The 13,569-nt window shown below is 36.9% G+C and overlaps 1 protein-coding gene across 1 annotated transcript; it reads right to left on the reverse strand.

Moving 5' to 3' along the window:
- Window positions 1-240: 240 nt before the first annotated feature.
- Window positions 241-13,092, reverse strand: LOC133311310 (protein S-acyltransferase 11). Its single transcript, XM_061512334.1, has 4 exons — window positions 13,029-13,092; window positions 11,029-11,251; window positions 3,277-3,575; window positions 241-803 (listed from the first exon to the last, which is right to left on the reverse strand). Exons 1-4 carry the CDS (start codon window positions 13,047-13,049, stop codon window positions 321-323), a joined length of 1,026 nt encoding a protein of 341 aa, XP_061368318.1. The 5' UTR covers window positions 13,050-13,092; the 3' UTR covers window positions 241-320.
- Between the last annotated feature and the right edge of the window lie 477 nt (window positions 13,093-13,569).

Raw genomic sequence — 13,569 nt, forward strand, 5'->3', positions numbered from 1 at the left:
TATGATAATGATTTCTTTTGTAATAAAGGAGTTAATATCATTTGAAATATGATCAAAATAAATTCTTAAAGAGTAATATATATTATTTCACTAACTACTTGTCATTTGATATTGGTTATGTCAATTATGATAATCTCTTTTTAAAATTTAATTATTTTGAACTTGCATTGACTATCTAAGCAGACAGATGAATACCTCTTGGAGATTACTTTGATATAAGAAAGACATAAAATTCTGGGGTGCCTACCTATTTGAAACGATATAAAAATACTTTGATACAAAATGTCAAAAAGTGAGTAAAAAACTACAAAACATGACTTTCACTTTACGTGTCTCTTCCGAGTAACACGGAAGGTTGGCAAAAATCTTGTTACAGAATATTGAAAACCAAAAAATCTAACAAGATTTTGGCAATCTTTCTTTTCTTCTTCATTACCAGCTTGTGAAGTTAAGTGACTCAAATAAGTTTTCCCCTGGTATATATAAGAGAGTTGCTGCCATAAAAGAACGCTCAATCCTATCTGCAATGAAACACTGGCAATGAATAGATAAGCAAGAACAAGTCCCCTAGAGGATAGAAGAAGAGCAGATCTCAGGAAGGCAATAAGAATTTCATTGATAACTCTCCATGCAAGATCAACGCTAGTAATCCCATTTAAGCCTTTAATGGAGTATGTCAATGTTGGCCATATATGCAAGCCTGCATATGCAGACATGATTGAGACATAGATTGTGCTCAACACTGCTGAAATCAGGAAGGCAATGAAGTTGCGGTGATTAGCTGCACCAACACAGTTCCCAATCTGCCAAACAATTACAAAGCTATTACCAAAGTAGCATTAACACAATTGTATCACTATATATAATTACCAATAAGAGCATTCACTATAACAAAGTCGATAGGTAGTGATTACAACTATGAAGCAAGAACACTGCTAACAGGAGTCATCTTCATGCCAAAAAATAATAGAAATTTTAGCAAGAACACTGCTAACTGTACATCAATTCATAGTGTTGAGATATAAAAAACCATTAATGTGACCTCACCCAACAGCTTAAGCTTTTGGGTTGAATTGGTTCTTTACATGGTATCAGAGCCTTAGTGTACCGGGTTCAATCATCACCGCCCCCACTTTCTTTCTAGTGGAATTTCTTTCTTCGCACAGATAGGTGGGCCTATGCATTGTCCACCCTTCAAGCCTAGTGGGCTTTCGTGTGAGGGGGCGTATTGAGATATATAAAACCATTAATGTGGCCTCACCCAACAGCTTAAACTTTTAGGTTGAATTGGTTCTTTACACACAAAATATAAGAGGAAAGGACAAAGAAGATCCTATGTAAAACACCAAAAGATTCAACAACTTGCAATTGAATCCCATTAAGTTCCAGTAACAATCCACCAAAATTAAATTTTTTTCCTCATCTAAATGGCATTTGTTAACATGTGCTGAAACAGTAAATTTAAGGTATAATAAGGTTTATTTGAGGCAATAAATAAATTGAATTTTATATTAGTTTTGCCAAAAACAAATGACTATTTAAAATACTTTAATTTCAAATGTTGACTTTTTGCATTCACTTGAGGATTGATTTTTATAAACTACATTTAATTAATTTAAAAAAAATGTGCATTTTACTAAAACGAGTGCATTTAATGCTCCAGAATCTATCAAAATATATAAATTATACATAAAAAGAATAATAACTACTTTTCAAAGTTGAAAAACCATAGATCAAAACTTTGCAAAAAGATAAAATGGACGATGCTGTCCATGAAAACATTCCATGACAATATAATAACCACTTGATTTTTGTTACTGCAAAACAGTTCTATAATGGAATAACCACTTAAATAGATGCCCTGTCCAAAAAATTATCCAATCATATTCTCCCATGCATTCAACAATTACATTCTTCCTCAATAAAGCTTTCCAGATGCCTTTAAAGGTCTGTTCTGTTGGCTCTAAAAAAAAAAAAAATACACCCAACATAGGACAGAGAAGGCTAGAACACCAAAGGAATAAAAGAATTATACCCCCCAACCCCAAAACAAACTCCCATGGGCAAGAATTTGTTGCATTGACTGCAGTTCTTGCATACCACATCATTCTAGGTCCAGAAGATCTCATGGCATACAGAATTTGAATTTAGAAAGGAAAAAAGAGAGGCCATAAACGCTAGCTAAGGCAACGTTTTTTAAGACCCCAAATTTCCAAGACCTACTCTTTAGTCGTGCAACCTTTTTGGTCTTTGAGCAGGGTATCTCTCCACAAGTATTGCTGTGATGCTATTCCCATGGGCATTATTGTGACTAGAAGGCCCTTCTCTAGGGTTTGAACTTAGGTTAGGTCCTCTCCGTGGAAGTGCAGCTTGCTTAACACCGCACCCATAACACACTTCCAACCCGTTACCAAATCAATCTCTCATAAGCTTCTCTATTCTATCACTATCAGCAAGTTCAACAGAAATCCTTCTATGAGACACAAAGAAGTTTTCTTTTTTCTTTTTGTTTGGATAAAATAAAATAAGAGACAATGACAAGTAATATACGTGAATACTAGATAAAGAGGCCTGGATAAGAACAATAAGAGCACCAAGGAGAAAGAAACACCTATCTACCATTCAATCCAAACATTATAATTGAACCTTTGAGCCCTTAAGCATCATAAATCCATAACTATGAAGCTGTAAAACTCAACCATAAGTTACACTAGGAAGACTCCTGAGTTGTTCCCGCATTAGCAGCTAAAGATTAGCTTCATCTGTTTCCTTTTAACATTGATTTCTATAAACAATCCTTATATAGGAAATTGCTTTAAGATATATTTTTATTATTGATGAATAAGGAACACAAATAAAAAATTAAATCATGAGATTACAGCCAATAATAGAACTGAGATCCACACAAAGTATACAGCCAAAAACAGCAAAAGGCAAACCCCAGTACACAAAGCTTTTCGACTTTGCGAGGGTAGAAATGAGAATCGATTGGATGCTGCTTTTACTCTTGCACTTTTTGCAAAGAGACTATTTCCTATACTCAAACCCGTGACTTTCTAGTTACAAAGGAACAACCTTACCGCTGCTCAAGACTCATCCTCACATACAGCCAAAAGCAGCTAAACTTAATATTTAAACCTAATGATCCATCATCCATTATAAGATGTTATACAGTTAAGGATGGCATGCATCAAATTACTATATAAACTAAAAACTCAGTGAAGATTACACCACTGACATTGATAATTCCATAATTAGAAGATGATGGAAACTTACGAATGGGCAGTGATGATCCATGTCCAATATACATTTTCTGCATGAACGACAATGATGAGCTCTAGGTGACTTTGGCTTCAAGCAGTAATGACAGAAAGTATAATTTTCAAGGTCGCCTTTTCCTACAGTGGGGTAGCTTCCCCACAATATATTTGGTGGTGTGCCAGCACACCTGAATGCTGCAAGGCTGAAAGAGGAAATGGTAGCTATGGACAAGATTGCTGTAATGATTGAGTGAAAACTTCCCAAAAGAAGACTGATAGAAAAGAGAACAGGATAGATTGCCCACACCCCACCAACTGCACAAAAAATTTAAATGCATAAGTATAGAATAATGCAGTTCTTCATTTTTGGTAGAATGGATGAATGTAAAAGATTATGATGATAACAGATATCACAATAATACATGTAATGAAGAACCATTGATAACAGGAACACTGAACCACAAAAATGATCTTTTAAAATTTGACTTAAATAGGGAGAAAAACAGAAAATCATAAGCAAAAAACGAATTCTTTAGCACTACAAGCACATGATGAGCACCAACTACAACTGAAATATAAACATCTGATTCATACTTTCATTCAATAGCCAATCCAAACTTTTTCTGTGCTATATCCATAGACTAAGACCATGCTCAGGTTTTGAATCATACCAACAAGGCTTGAAGTTCCTCATTTTTACAAGCTATAAGAAAGGAGACCTGACAGTTATCAAGAATCTAACAGTACCTACTAAAGTGATGCATTATGATTTCAAAATTTTAATAACAGAAAATACAATGTTATAAAGAGGAGTTAACAAACGAAAAAAGACCTGACACAGTGTGCTCAAAGTAACTAAAGATGAAGACTTTGATCACAATGTATGAAGGCTAATAATTCAGGGATCAGAGGGTTCCCAAAGAGGATGACATTACTTGACCAAAGAACAGTAGAAAGGATTTTTTTATTTTTATGCCTCTGTCATTCTTATGGCGTTGGACAACTGGAAAAGATATTTATCATGAAAGTAGGTAACTGTCAAAAATAAAAACCATTCTTGTGCCACTTCCTAACAGCTTAAAATTTTAGGAGAATTAATGAATTTTAGCACGGGCTATGGTACGCTATGCTCTGTCCACATTTCAAGCCAAAAGAGCCTTCTTATGTGGGGGCAAGTTAGAAACAAAAGAAAATTCATAGCCCTCTACCTAAAAGCTTTGGACCTGGATATCAACTCTGCATACACACAATGCACCAGGCTGAGCAACTTCCTAATGGAGAAGCTCGACAGGGAAATTATACTATCTAGAGCTAAACACTATGAGCAAGGATTTCAGGAGAATATCGGCAGGAGAGATTGGATTAATTTCCTAGCTTTGTAAAGGCCTCACCTTTTATATAAATATGTAACTACATTTTTCTGTGCAGATTTTTCCAATGAGTTCAAATAGTTAAAGAAAGCATATCAATTGTTTGAGGAATTCCCTAGCTCATTAGATGAAACAATGTAATGAAATCATCTTGTTAAGTCCTTACGGGCATATATAATCACAATCTGGTCCTCATTGCAAATTAGTGAATAGAAATTGAAGGTCAATTAAAATTACAAGGAATGGTATATCCACTCAATACAGACTAAGTCTGTAACCGAGTTATTCAGAATTTACCGACTTAAATATTAGATTCAAATAAGATATCTTTCCAAATTGTTAAGGCTCAAAATAACTTATCTTGTGAGCACTGTAAGATGTCCTACATATGTGTTAGAGATAAATAATACATAGTAAAATCATTAATATGACCTTCACTTAACAACTAAAACTTTTCGATCGAATTGGTTTTTTACTTTACATCATCTCACTCTAAAGATCATCTAGAATGATTTTCAGCCAAACAATTCACAAATAACTTGAGTCATGGCTGCTCGAAATTCTGCCTCTGCACTTGATCTAGTAACCACGGTTAAGTGAAGGTCACACTAATGGTTTTATATATTATATCTCGAACAATATCTACACATTATTCTTGCCTACTCTAGAAGCTGAATTGATTAGACAAAGCACAGAGAGAATGTCTTTCAAATAGAATTTAAAATATGGAGGGTCAAATTCCATCTCATAAAAATATGGAGTTGGCAATTTCTAATTAGAAATCTAGTAGAGAAGGAAATAGGAATTTTGGTAAAAAATTAATGAAGTATAGCATGAAAGAAAATTATGATATTTCGTGTTGTAAATATTAGGTCTTTTATTATTATTAGTATTTGTTGTATTGGGCCAAGCCCATTAGGTCAAGAATTAGGGTTTTTGGTCTCTATAAATAGAGACCTCTTTGTATCATATTAATTCACAATTCAATAATATTTCAAATACCCTTTTCTTTCAAGTTGGTATCAGAGCTCTCGATCCTGAGGGCTCTGCTTCCGCGCCTACGAAACCTTTCTATTCTTTTTTACGTCTCTCGCTGCCATCAGCTGCCACCGGAAATTTTTTTCCGGGGACCTCTTGGACCGAGAAGACCATTGCTTCACTGTTCCTCTTTCTTTTTCTTGTCTATTACACAACCAGAAACAAACGTTCACAGAATCAACGTACAGAACCTGTTCATCGCGATTGGAACCTTTTTCCGGTGGATTCTTCACTCCGAACAGCCACAGAAACCATCGCGCTCGCCGGACGACCTTCGCCTGAAAAACCCAGCACCATCGGAGGTCAGACGCGCCTCCACGCGCCGCCCTTGTCTCTGCGCGTGAATCCCACGCGCCGCCAGCTTCACCGGCGCGTGACAGCGCGTGACGGTGGTTCTCGGCCGCGGACCACCACGGTTCTGATCGTCTCTCCAAGCCGGTTCTGGATCTGTGCTCTCTACTTTGATCGGACATCGTTTGGTATTTTTTTTTCAGAATTTCTTGGCTTCTTGGAGTTTGTTCTTTCACCAATTTCTTGCCTCCGACCAGATCTGACGTTGTTTGGTATTTGTTCCGGTCACTGTGTTACTGTTTCGGCCGCTGTGTTACTGTTCCGGTCAGATCTGACGTTGTTTAGTATTTGTTTGTGATTTTGTGGCTTCTTGGAGCTTTTCTTTGACCATTTGCTGTGCAGTATGGCCTCTTCTCAAAGGAGTTCTTTTTCAAAATTTTATGATGGCACCTCTTCTAGACCTAAGAGAAATGATCGATGGTGTTCTTATTGTAAAAGAACAGGTCATATCAAGGATTTATGCTTTCGCCTTTATGGAAAGCAAACTGACTTAGAAAAGATGGCAAGGATGCGTGGTCAAGCGCATTTTACTTCTTCTGAAATAACCCCTGCACCTAATGAGACCCAATCTGCATTTCGTCCAGATGAGTTGGAACGACTCCGAACCATTCTTGATTATCTGAGCAAGCCATCTGATACTAGTGCTTTGGCTATGACTGGTATGAGCTCCAAAACTCATTCTTTCATTTCTTCATGTAATGATTTTAAACATTTTTGGGTTGTTGATTCTGGTGCTACTGATCATATGGCTTGTTGTGCTGACTCCTTTATTTCTTATCATCCTACCATTGGAACTCATACAATATCCATAGCTGATGGCTCACATACATCAGTTGCGGGTTCTGGTGACATAAACTTACAGCAGTCCTTACATCTTAAGGATGTTCTTCATGTTCCTAAACTCTCCACGAATCTTCTTTCTATTCACAAAATTACAAAAGATTTGAATTGTACTGTAACCTTCTTCCCTACCCATTGTGTTTTTCAGGATCTCGCCACGGGGAAGACGATTGGTAGTGCTAAAGAGCAAGGTGGGCTGTACTATCTGGTGTCACAATCTCCCGCAAATAAAGTAATAGATCACACATTCATGTCTCATGGTCAATCAACTGCTGATTCTTTAATTTGGCTGCATCATAAGCGTTTGGGTCATCCTCCATTTAGTTTACTCAAATCTTTATTCCCGTCATTGTTTTTGTCTAAGTCTGTTGAGTCTTTTCATTGTGATGTTTGTGAATTTGCTAAGCATCATCGTGTGTCTTTTCCTTCTAGTATTACTAAGAGTGTTGAACCTTTTGATCTTATTCATTCTGATGTTTGGGGTCCTTCTAAGGTCCCTCATTCTTCTGGAAATAAATGGTTTGTTTCTTTTATTGATGATTACACTCGTGTCACTTGGGTTTACTTAATGCGTGAAAAGTCTGAGGTACCACAACTGTTTTTTCAATTTTATAAAATGATTGAGACTCAATTTTGTAAAAATATCAAAAGACTAAGGACAGATAATGGTACTGAATATGTCAATCACTCTTTTTCCCAATTTATACAAAATCAAGGTATGATTCATGAACTTACTTGTGTAGACACCCCTCAACAAAATGGGGTTGCTGAAAGGAAAAATCGTCACCTTCTTGAAGTTGCTCATGCCTTACTGTTTCAAACACATGTACCCAAATGCTATTGGGGAGATGTCATTCTTACTGCAGCGTTCTTGATCAATCGTCTACCCACTCGGGTTCTCGATCATGTAAGTCCTATTCACTCCATGACTTCTTTTTTTCCTTCTGTTCCAACTTTGCAAAGTCTTCCTCCTCGAGTGTTTGGGTGTGTTGTCTTTGTTCATATTCATAAACAGCATCGCAGTAAGTTGGATCCTAGGGCTCTTAAATGTGTCTTCCTTGGTTATGCTCCTGATAAGAAGGGCTACAAGTGCTATCACCCTGGAAGTCGGAAATTTTTTGTTTCTATGGATGTTACATTTCAGGAATCTGAGTCCTTTTTCCAAGGTCCTCATCTTCAGGGGGAGAATAATTCACCAGAAGACTCATCACCTTCCTTCTTTGAATCTTCAGTGTCTACTCCTTCACCTGTGTCAGTGTCTCTTCCTCTTGTTCCTGTTCCTAATGTGTCTATGTCTGATCCTCCTGTGACTGATCCTCCTATGACTGATACATCAAATACACCAGAGATACGGAAGATTGTAACACCTGAATTGGTATATCAAAGAAGGAAACAGCCCACATTGCCTCAACAGCAACCTCAATCGTCTGAACCACTGGTAAGTCCTGAATCTCATATTTCTGATCATGATGTTAATACGTCTGATGACTTACCCATTACTACTGTTTCTGATGACTTACCCATTACTACTGCTTCGGATGATTTACCCATTGCTTTAAGAAAAGGAAAAAGATCTTGTTCCAAGAAAACTTGTTCTTCCTGTCCCTTTTGTACTTAATACCCTATCTCCCATTTTGTTTCCTCTGCTAATCTTTCTGTGCAGCACAAAAGCTTTGTTTCAGCACTAGATTCTACTTCAATCCCAAAATCAGTACATGAAGCTTTGAAAGAGGGGAATTGGGCTCAAGCCATGCAAGAGGAGATGAATGCGTTGGAGAAAAATAAAACATGGGAGGTTATTGATAGACCCAACGGAAAGAAAGCAGTAGGGTGCAGATGGGTTTATGCCCTGAAATATAATTCTGATGGCACTCTTGAGAGATACAAGGCTCGATTAGTCGCCAAAGGTTACACTCAAACCTATGGCATTGATTATGAAGAAACCTTTGCTCCAGTTGCAAAGATGAATACAGTGAGGATCTTGTTGTCCCTTGCTGCCCATTACAAGTGGGATATAAATCAATTTGATGTGAAAAATGTTTTCCTCAATGGTGAGTTAGAAGAAGAAGTCTACATGGAAATCCCGCCTGGTTTTGATTCTGTGAAGGGGGAAAATAAAGTTTGTCGATTAAAAAAGGCCTTGTATGGATTGAAACAGTCACCTCGTGCTTGGTTTGGAAGGTTTACTAAGGTTATGATGACCTTAGGATATAGACAGAGTCAAGGAGATCACACTCTTTTCTTCAAGCACTCCCAAAATGGGAAGCTTACTGTGCTCCTTGTATATGTTGATGATATTATTATCACAGGTGATGATTTTGTGGAGAGACAGATTCTGCAGACACGACTTGCCTCTGAGTTCGAAGTCAAAGACCTTGGGAAACTAAGATATTTCCTAGGGATAGAAGTAGCTCATTCAAGCAAAGGAATTTTTATCAGTCAGAGGAAATATGTTTTGGATCTTCTCAAAGAAGCAGGGAAGCTCGGGTGTAAACCCTCTAATACTCCTATTGAGCAGAATCACAAGATAGGCTTTGAAGAGGAGAGTCCTCCAGTTAATAAAGGACAATATCAACGGCTAGTTGGAAAATTGATATATCTGGCCCATACTAGGCCAGACCTAGCTTATGCTGTTAGTGTTGTCAGTCAGTTTATGCACGATCCAAAGGAGAAACACATGCAGGCAGTAGAGAGAATTCTTCAGTATCTTAAAGCTACTCCTGGTAAAGGATTGTTATTCCGACGTGATGGTAATCTCTCTTTAGAAGTCTACACTGATGCTGATTATGCTGGATCCGTGACTGACCGTCGTTCTACCACTGGTTATTGCATGTTTCTTTGCGGTAACTTGGTGACATGGAGAAGTAAGAAACAAGATGTGGTTGCCAGATCAAGTGCAGAAGCTGAATTTCGAGCTATGGCTCAAGGCATTTGTGAGTTACTGTGGCTGAAAATTGTACTTGATGATCTCAAAATAAAATGTGAGGGACCTATGAAGCTGCTATGTGATAATAAGTCCGCTATTTGTATAGCTCATAATCCAGTTCAACATGATCGGACTAAACATATTGAGGTCGACCGCCATTTCATCAAAGAGAAACTTGATAGCGGGTTGATTACCACTCCATACATTCCCACTGGGCGTCAATTAGCTGATCTATTGACAAAGGGACTTCCTTCAGACAGATTTCAAGAACTTACTAGCAAGCTGGGAATATAAATATCTATTCCTCAGCTTGAGGGGGAGTGTTGTAAATATTAGGTCTTTTATTATTATTAGTATTTGTTGTATTGGGCCAAGCCCATTAGGTCAAGAATTAGGGTTTTTTGTCTCTATAAATAGAGACCTCTTTGTGTCATATTAATTCACAATTCAATAATATTTCAAATACCCTTTTCTTTCAAGTTTTCGGAATAGAAAACAGGAATTCTTCGTAATTATATTCCATCTTACAAACAATTAACTCAAGAAAGGCCTAATGAATAATCACAAATTACAACCACTTCAGTTACTAATTATTCCTAAATTAAAGATAATTCCATAATGAATTCATTTTTGGTGATTTTCTCATATGCTTTCAATAGAAGATGATATTAGTATTGGAAAGATGGAAAAAAACCAGAAGTAATATGATAGTCCAAGGAATGTCAAGAGTTTTTTTAAAAAATTTGCTATTGCATCTTATATGGGATAAATTATCCTCTTGAGTCTTGTCATCTTCAAGATACTGATCCAATTTTTACTTTAGAGGGGTTTCTTTGGTAGAGATGCAAAAAATTGGTTAAGTTCGTTTTAGCTAATGTGTCTTTCTTCTTTGCTCTGGCTTTTCTGAATTATGTTGGTTGTATTTTCTTTTCAATCTGCATGTCTCATACTCAAAACCCATTGATCCCATTAAATATTTGTAAGAGAAATCCCCTAAACTACAATGACCAAAACGCTACTTGGTAGGAAGTGAAAAATTCTACACCAGCAACTCTCAATTTGAATGTATCAATCAAACCTTTGACACTAAAAAGACATTTGATTAAATAAGTAGTCAGGAAGAGAAAAAAATGGAAAAGGAGGGAAAATTTGAAAATGAACCTAGACTCGAAAATAAAAGCAAGTCCGGTCATAAAGGATGACAAGTAAAAGCAGAAAACAGCAGGAACAAAAAGAGGCTTACATATTACAAAGAGCATAAATATGATGACAACAGAAACAAAGCATCGATCACGCAGTACCCTCCACCTGAAGCCCTTCTGGTCACGTTTCTGTGTGTTTTGATCTGTAATGGCCCCACACCAGCCACATTTGAAGACAGATGCACATGATGGAATCAAAACGCTCAGTCCACAACCCCAGCATGTTGTCTCATAATTATCGGTAACCTCAGTTACATATTGCTCCTATATGTGACTTACATGAGCAACCAAGGAAGCTACAAAATTTTCAAACTGTAGAAAAAAAAGGCAGGCAATAATAGCCATGAAGTCATCTATTTACTAAATGACTGAGACTGAGAAAATCATAAGGGCTAAGTAATACAGACATCCAAAATCATATGATTTCCAAAGTTGGATATTCCAATTACAAGTAAAAGAAGCACATAAAAATACACCTATGTATACTAGCTTATTTAGATTGACTTATGTCCTACAAATGTTGAACATGTAGTGTGGTAGAAAATGTGGAGTAGAAAACTTGGAATCGAAAGAACCTTCTACTATTTTTATACAACAAAAATGGGGTTCGGTTTAGAGTCGATATGAACTCATTTTGGTATCTCCATCCAAAGAATGTATGTTAGCCAAAATTAGTTTCCACCCTCTAGCAACAATGAAGAACAGAAAATCAAACCTTTCCATCCAACCCCATTTTCACTCTATTCTCTGTTCTCCACCTTCTCTAACAACCACTTCAACGGTTCGTGTTATCATCATGTGACCCGGAGGTCACACTTTTGATACATGCAATCATCCTCATATAGTCATATGTAAGTGTTCTGTTTAAGGATTATGAGAATGAAGTACAAGGATAATGGTTGTTCCCCACATAGGGAATAATATGTCAATATAACAGTAGTCCAAGAGAGATGGGATATGAAGAATCAAATCTCTTACGGAAGTCTGGGAGTGCTAGAACTCAGGAGACTTCTGAGAGGAGGTATGTGTTGAGGCACTGGAGAGGCAGAGTAAACGATTGGGTGGAACTAGGAGAACTGAGATCCCTCAGCCATGGTGGTGAGGCTATTTATATAAGGAGGAAGGAGAAAGGAGGTGGGAGTGGTTCCATCTTCTACACTATGTATGAGTAAAGACTCTTGCCGGAGTCGTTAAGAACCCATGATTCTCTACCAACTGTCATGCCTATGTGGGCACTACGTGGTGCATAGGTCAAGCGCTCTCCCCGGGTTGTGAGGCGTGTGTGCAAGGGAAATGAGGGATGGACCAAAGCTTTGGGCTTGAAATGTGCCTTAGGAAAAAGGTCCAGGCAGCCGGACCAGAACAGTCAGGTAAGGCTACCAACTAGATCCTTCCCTGGACCTTGCACAGAGACAAAGCTTTATGGCACCAGGCTAACCCTTTTTAAATTTCCTATTGATCCCATCATATAACTTTCTTGGTAATCCTAAATCATTCACCCTCAAAAATGAAAAGTGCATTGGAGAATGAAGTACCTAGATTGCTTCATACCAACCTGTTTATCATTAAGTCATTTAACATTTGGCGTTCATTTCAATTTAAAAATTCATCATCCACGTCTCCAATTACACTCAATACAATACAGTTGCAAAAGCGTATCATAGAGGACCACATCAAATAACATAACTACCCATAAAACAGAAACACAAAAGAGATGAAAAAAAAAAAAAACCTTTTTTCCGTTTTCCCTACCAATATTTTAGTAGCTGTAACAGTCAAGAGAATAAATGCAAGCCACTACCAACATAACAACAACCAAAATAAATATACACAAATAAATTGAATCAACGAAATAACATAGTCTCAGTCAGATATAATGAAAATAATGGTTTGACTAAAGAAAATTGATCTAGGAAGCGATAACGATCGATAAAACATCAAAAGAACAAAAAAGATAAATAAATAAATAAATAAGACAATCAAACCCAGAAAAGAGAAACATGAAGAGATCGAAAAAAGAAAATTCATATGTGGAACCAACCTTGGGCGAAGAAGAATCCATGACAGTATCGCTTTGGTTTGGGAAAATGGAAGCTAACTTTGACCACAATCTTGAAGAATGTGTATGTGTATGTGTATGTGAATGTGGGTTTATAATTTTGTATTTTGTTTTGTATTCGATTTGGACAAGTAACGGTTCGGTTCAAGCTAAACCGGGTCCAAACTTACCCTTGATAAACCTGTGATGCAGTCGAATTTTGATCTTAGTATTTATCGGGATAGGTTATTCTACTTATTATTTTTTCTGTTTTTCTTTGTCTACCATCTTTCAACACCGTTAAATCAGAATCTCAAGAAGAGAGAGAAAGATAAATGTGAGTTAAGATTCTGATCTAACAGTGTTAGAGGATGGTAGGCAAAGATAGACAGAAAAAATGATAAGTAAAATAACGTATCTCATATTTCTCATGTAGTACGAGATAAATTTGATCTCTTACGTACAGAAAAATATTTCTGCAGTTAATACAAATAAGTTACCTGCATTTATTGTCAAAACGACGTCGTTTTAGAATTGAAAGATT

The sequence above is a fragment of the Gastrolobium bilobum genome, unplaced genomic scaffold (assembly GCF_033153095.1).
Source record: "Gastrolobium bilobum isolate Gb01-03AN ecotype WA unplaced genomic scaffold, APGP_CSIRO_Gbil_v1 utg415014, whole genome shotgun sequence".
NCBI lineage: Eukaryota > Viridiplantae > Streptophyta > Magnoliopsida > Fabales > Fabaceae > Gastrolobium > Gastrolobium bilobum.

Excerpts from the sequence above, each read along its gene's own strand:
- LOC133311310 (XM_061512334.1), bottom strand. The coding sequence starts at position 13,049 with ATGGATTCTTCTTCGCCCAAG. Across the intron at positions 3,576-11,028 it reads ATTTATGCTCTTTGTAATAT|TTGGTGGGGTGTGGGCAATC; the intron begins GTAAGCCTCTTT and ends TTTTTTGTGCAG. Across the intron at positions 804-3,276 it reads TGGATCATCACTGCCCATTC|ATTGGGAACTGTGTTGGTGC; the intron begins GTAAGTTTCCAT and ends ATTGTTTGGCAG.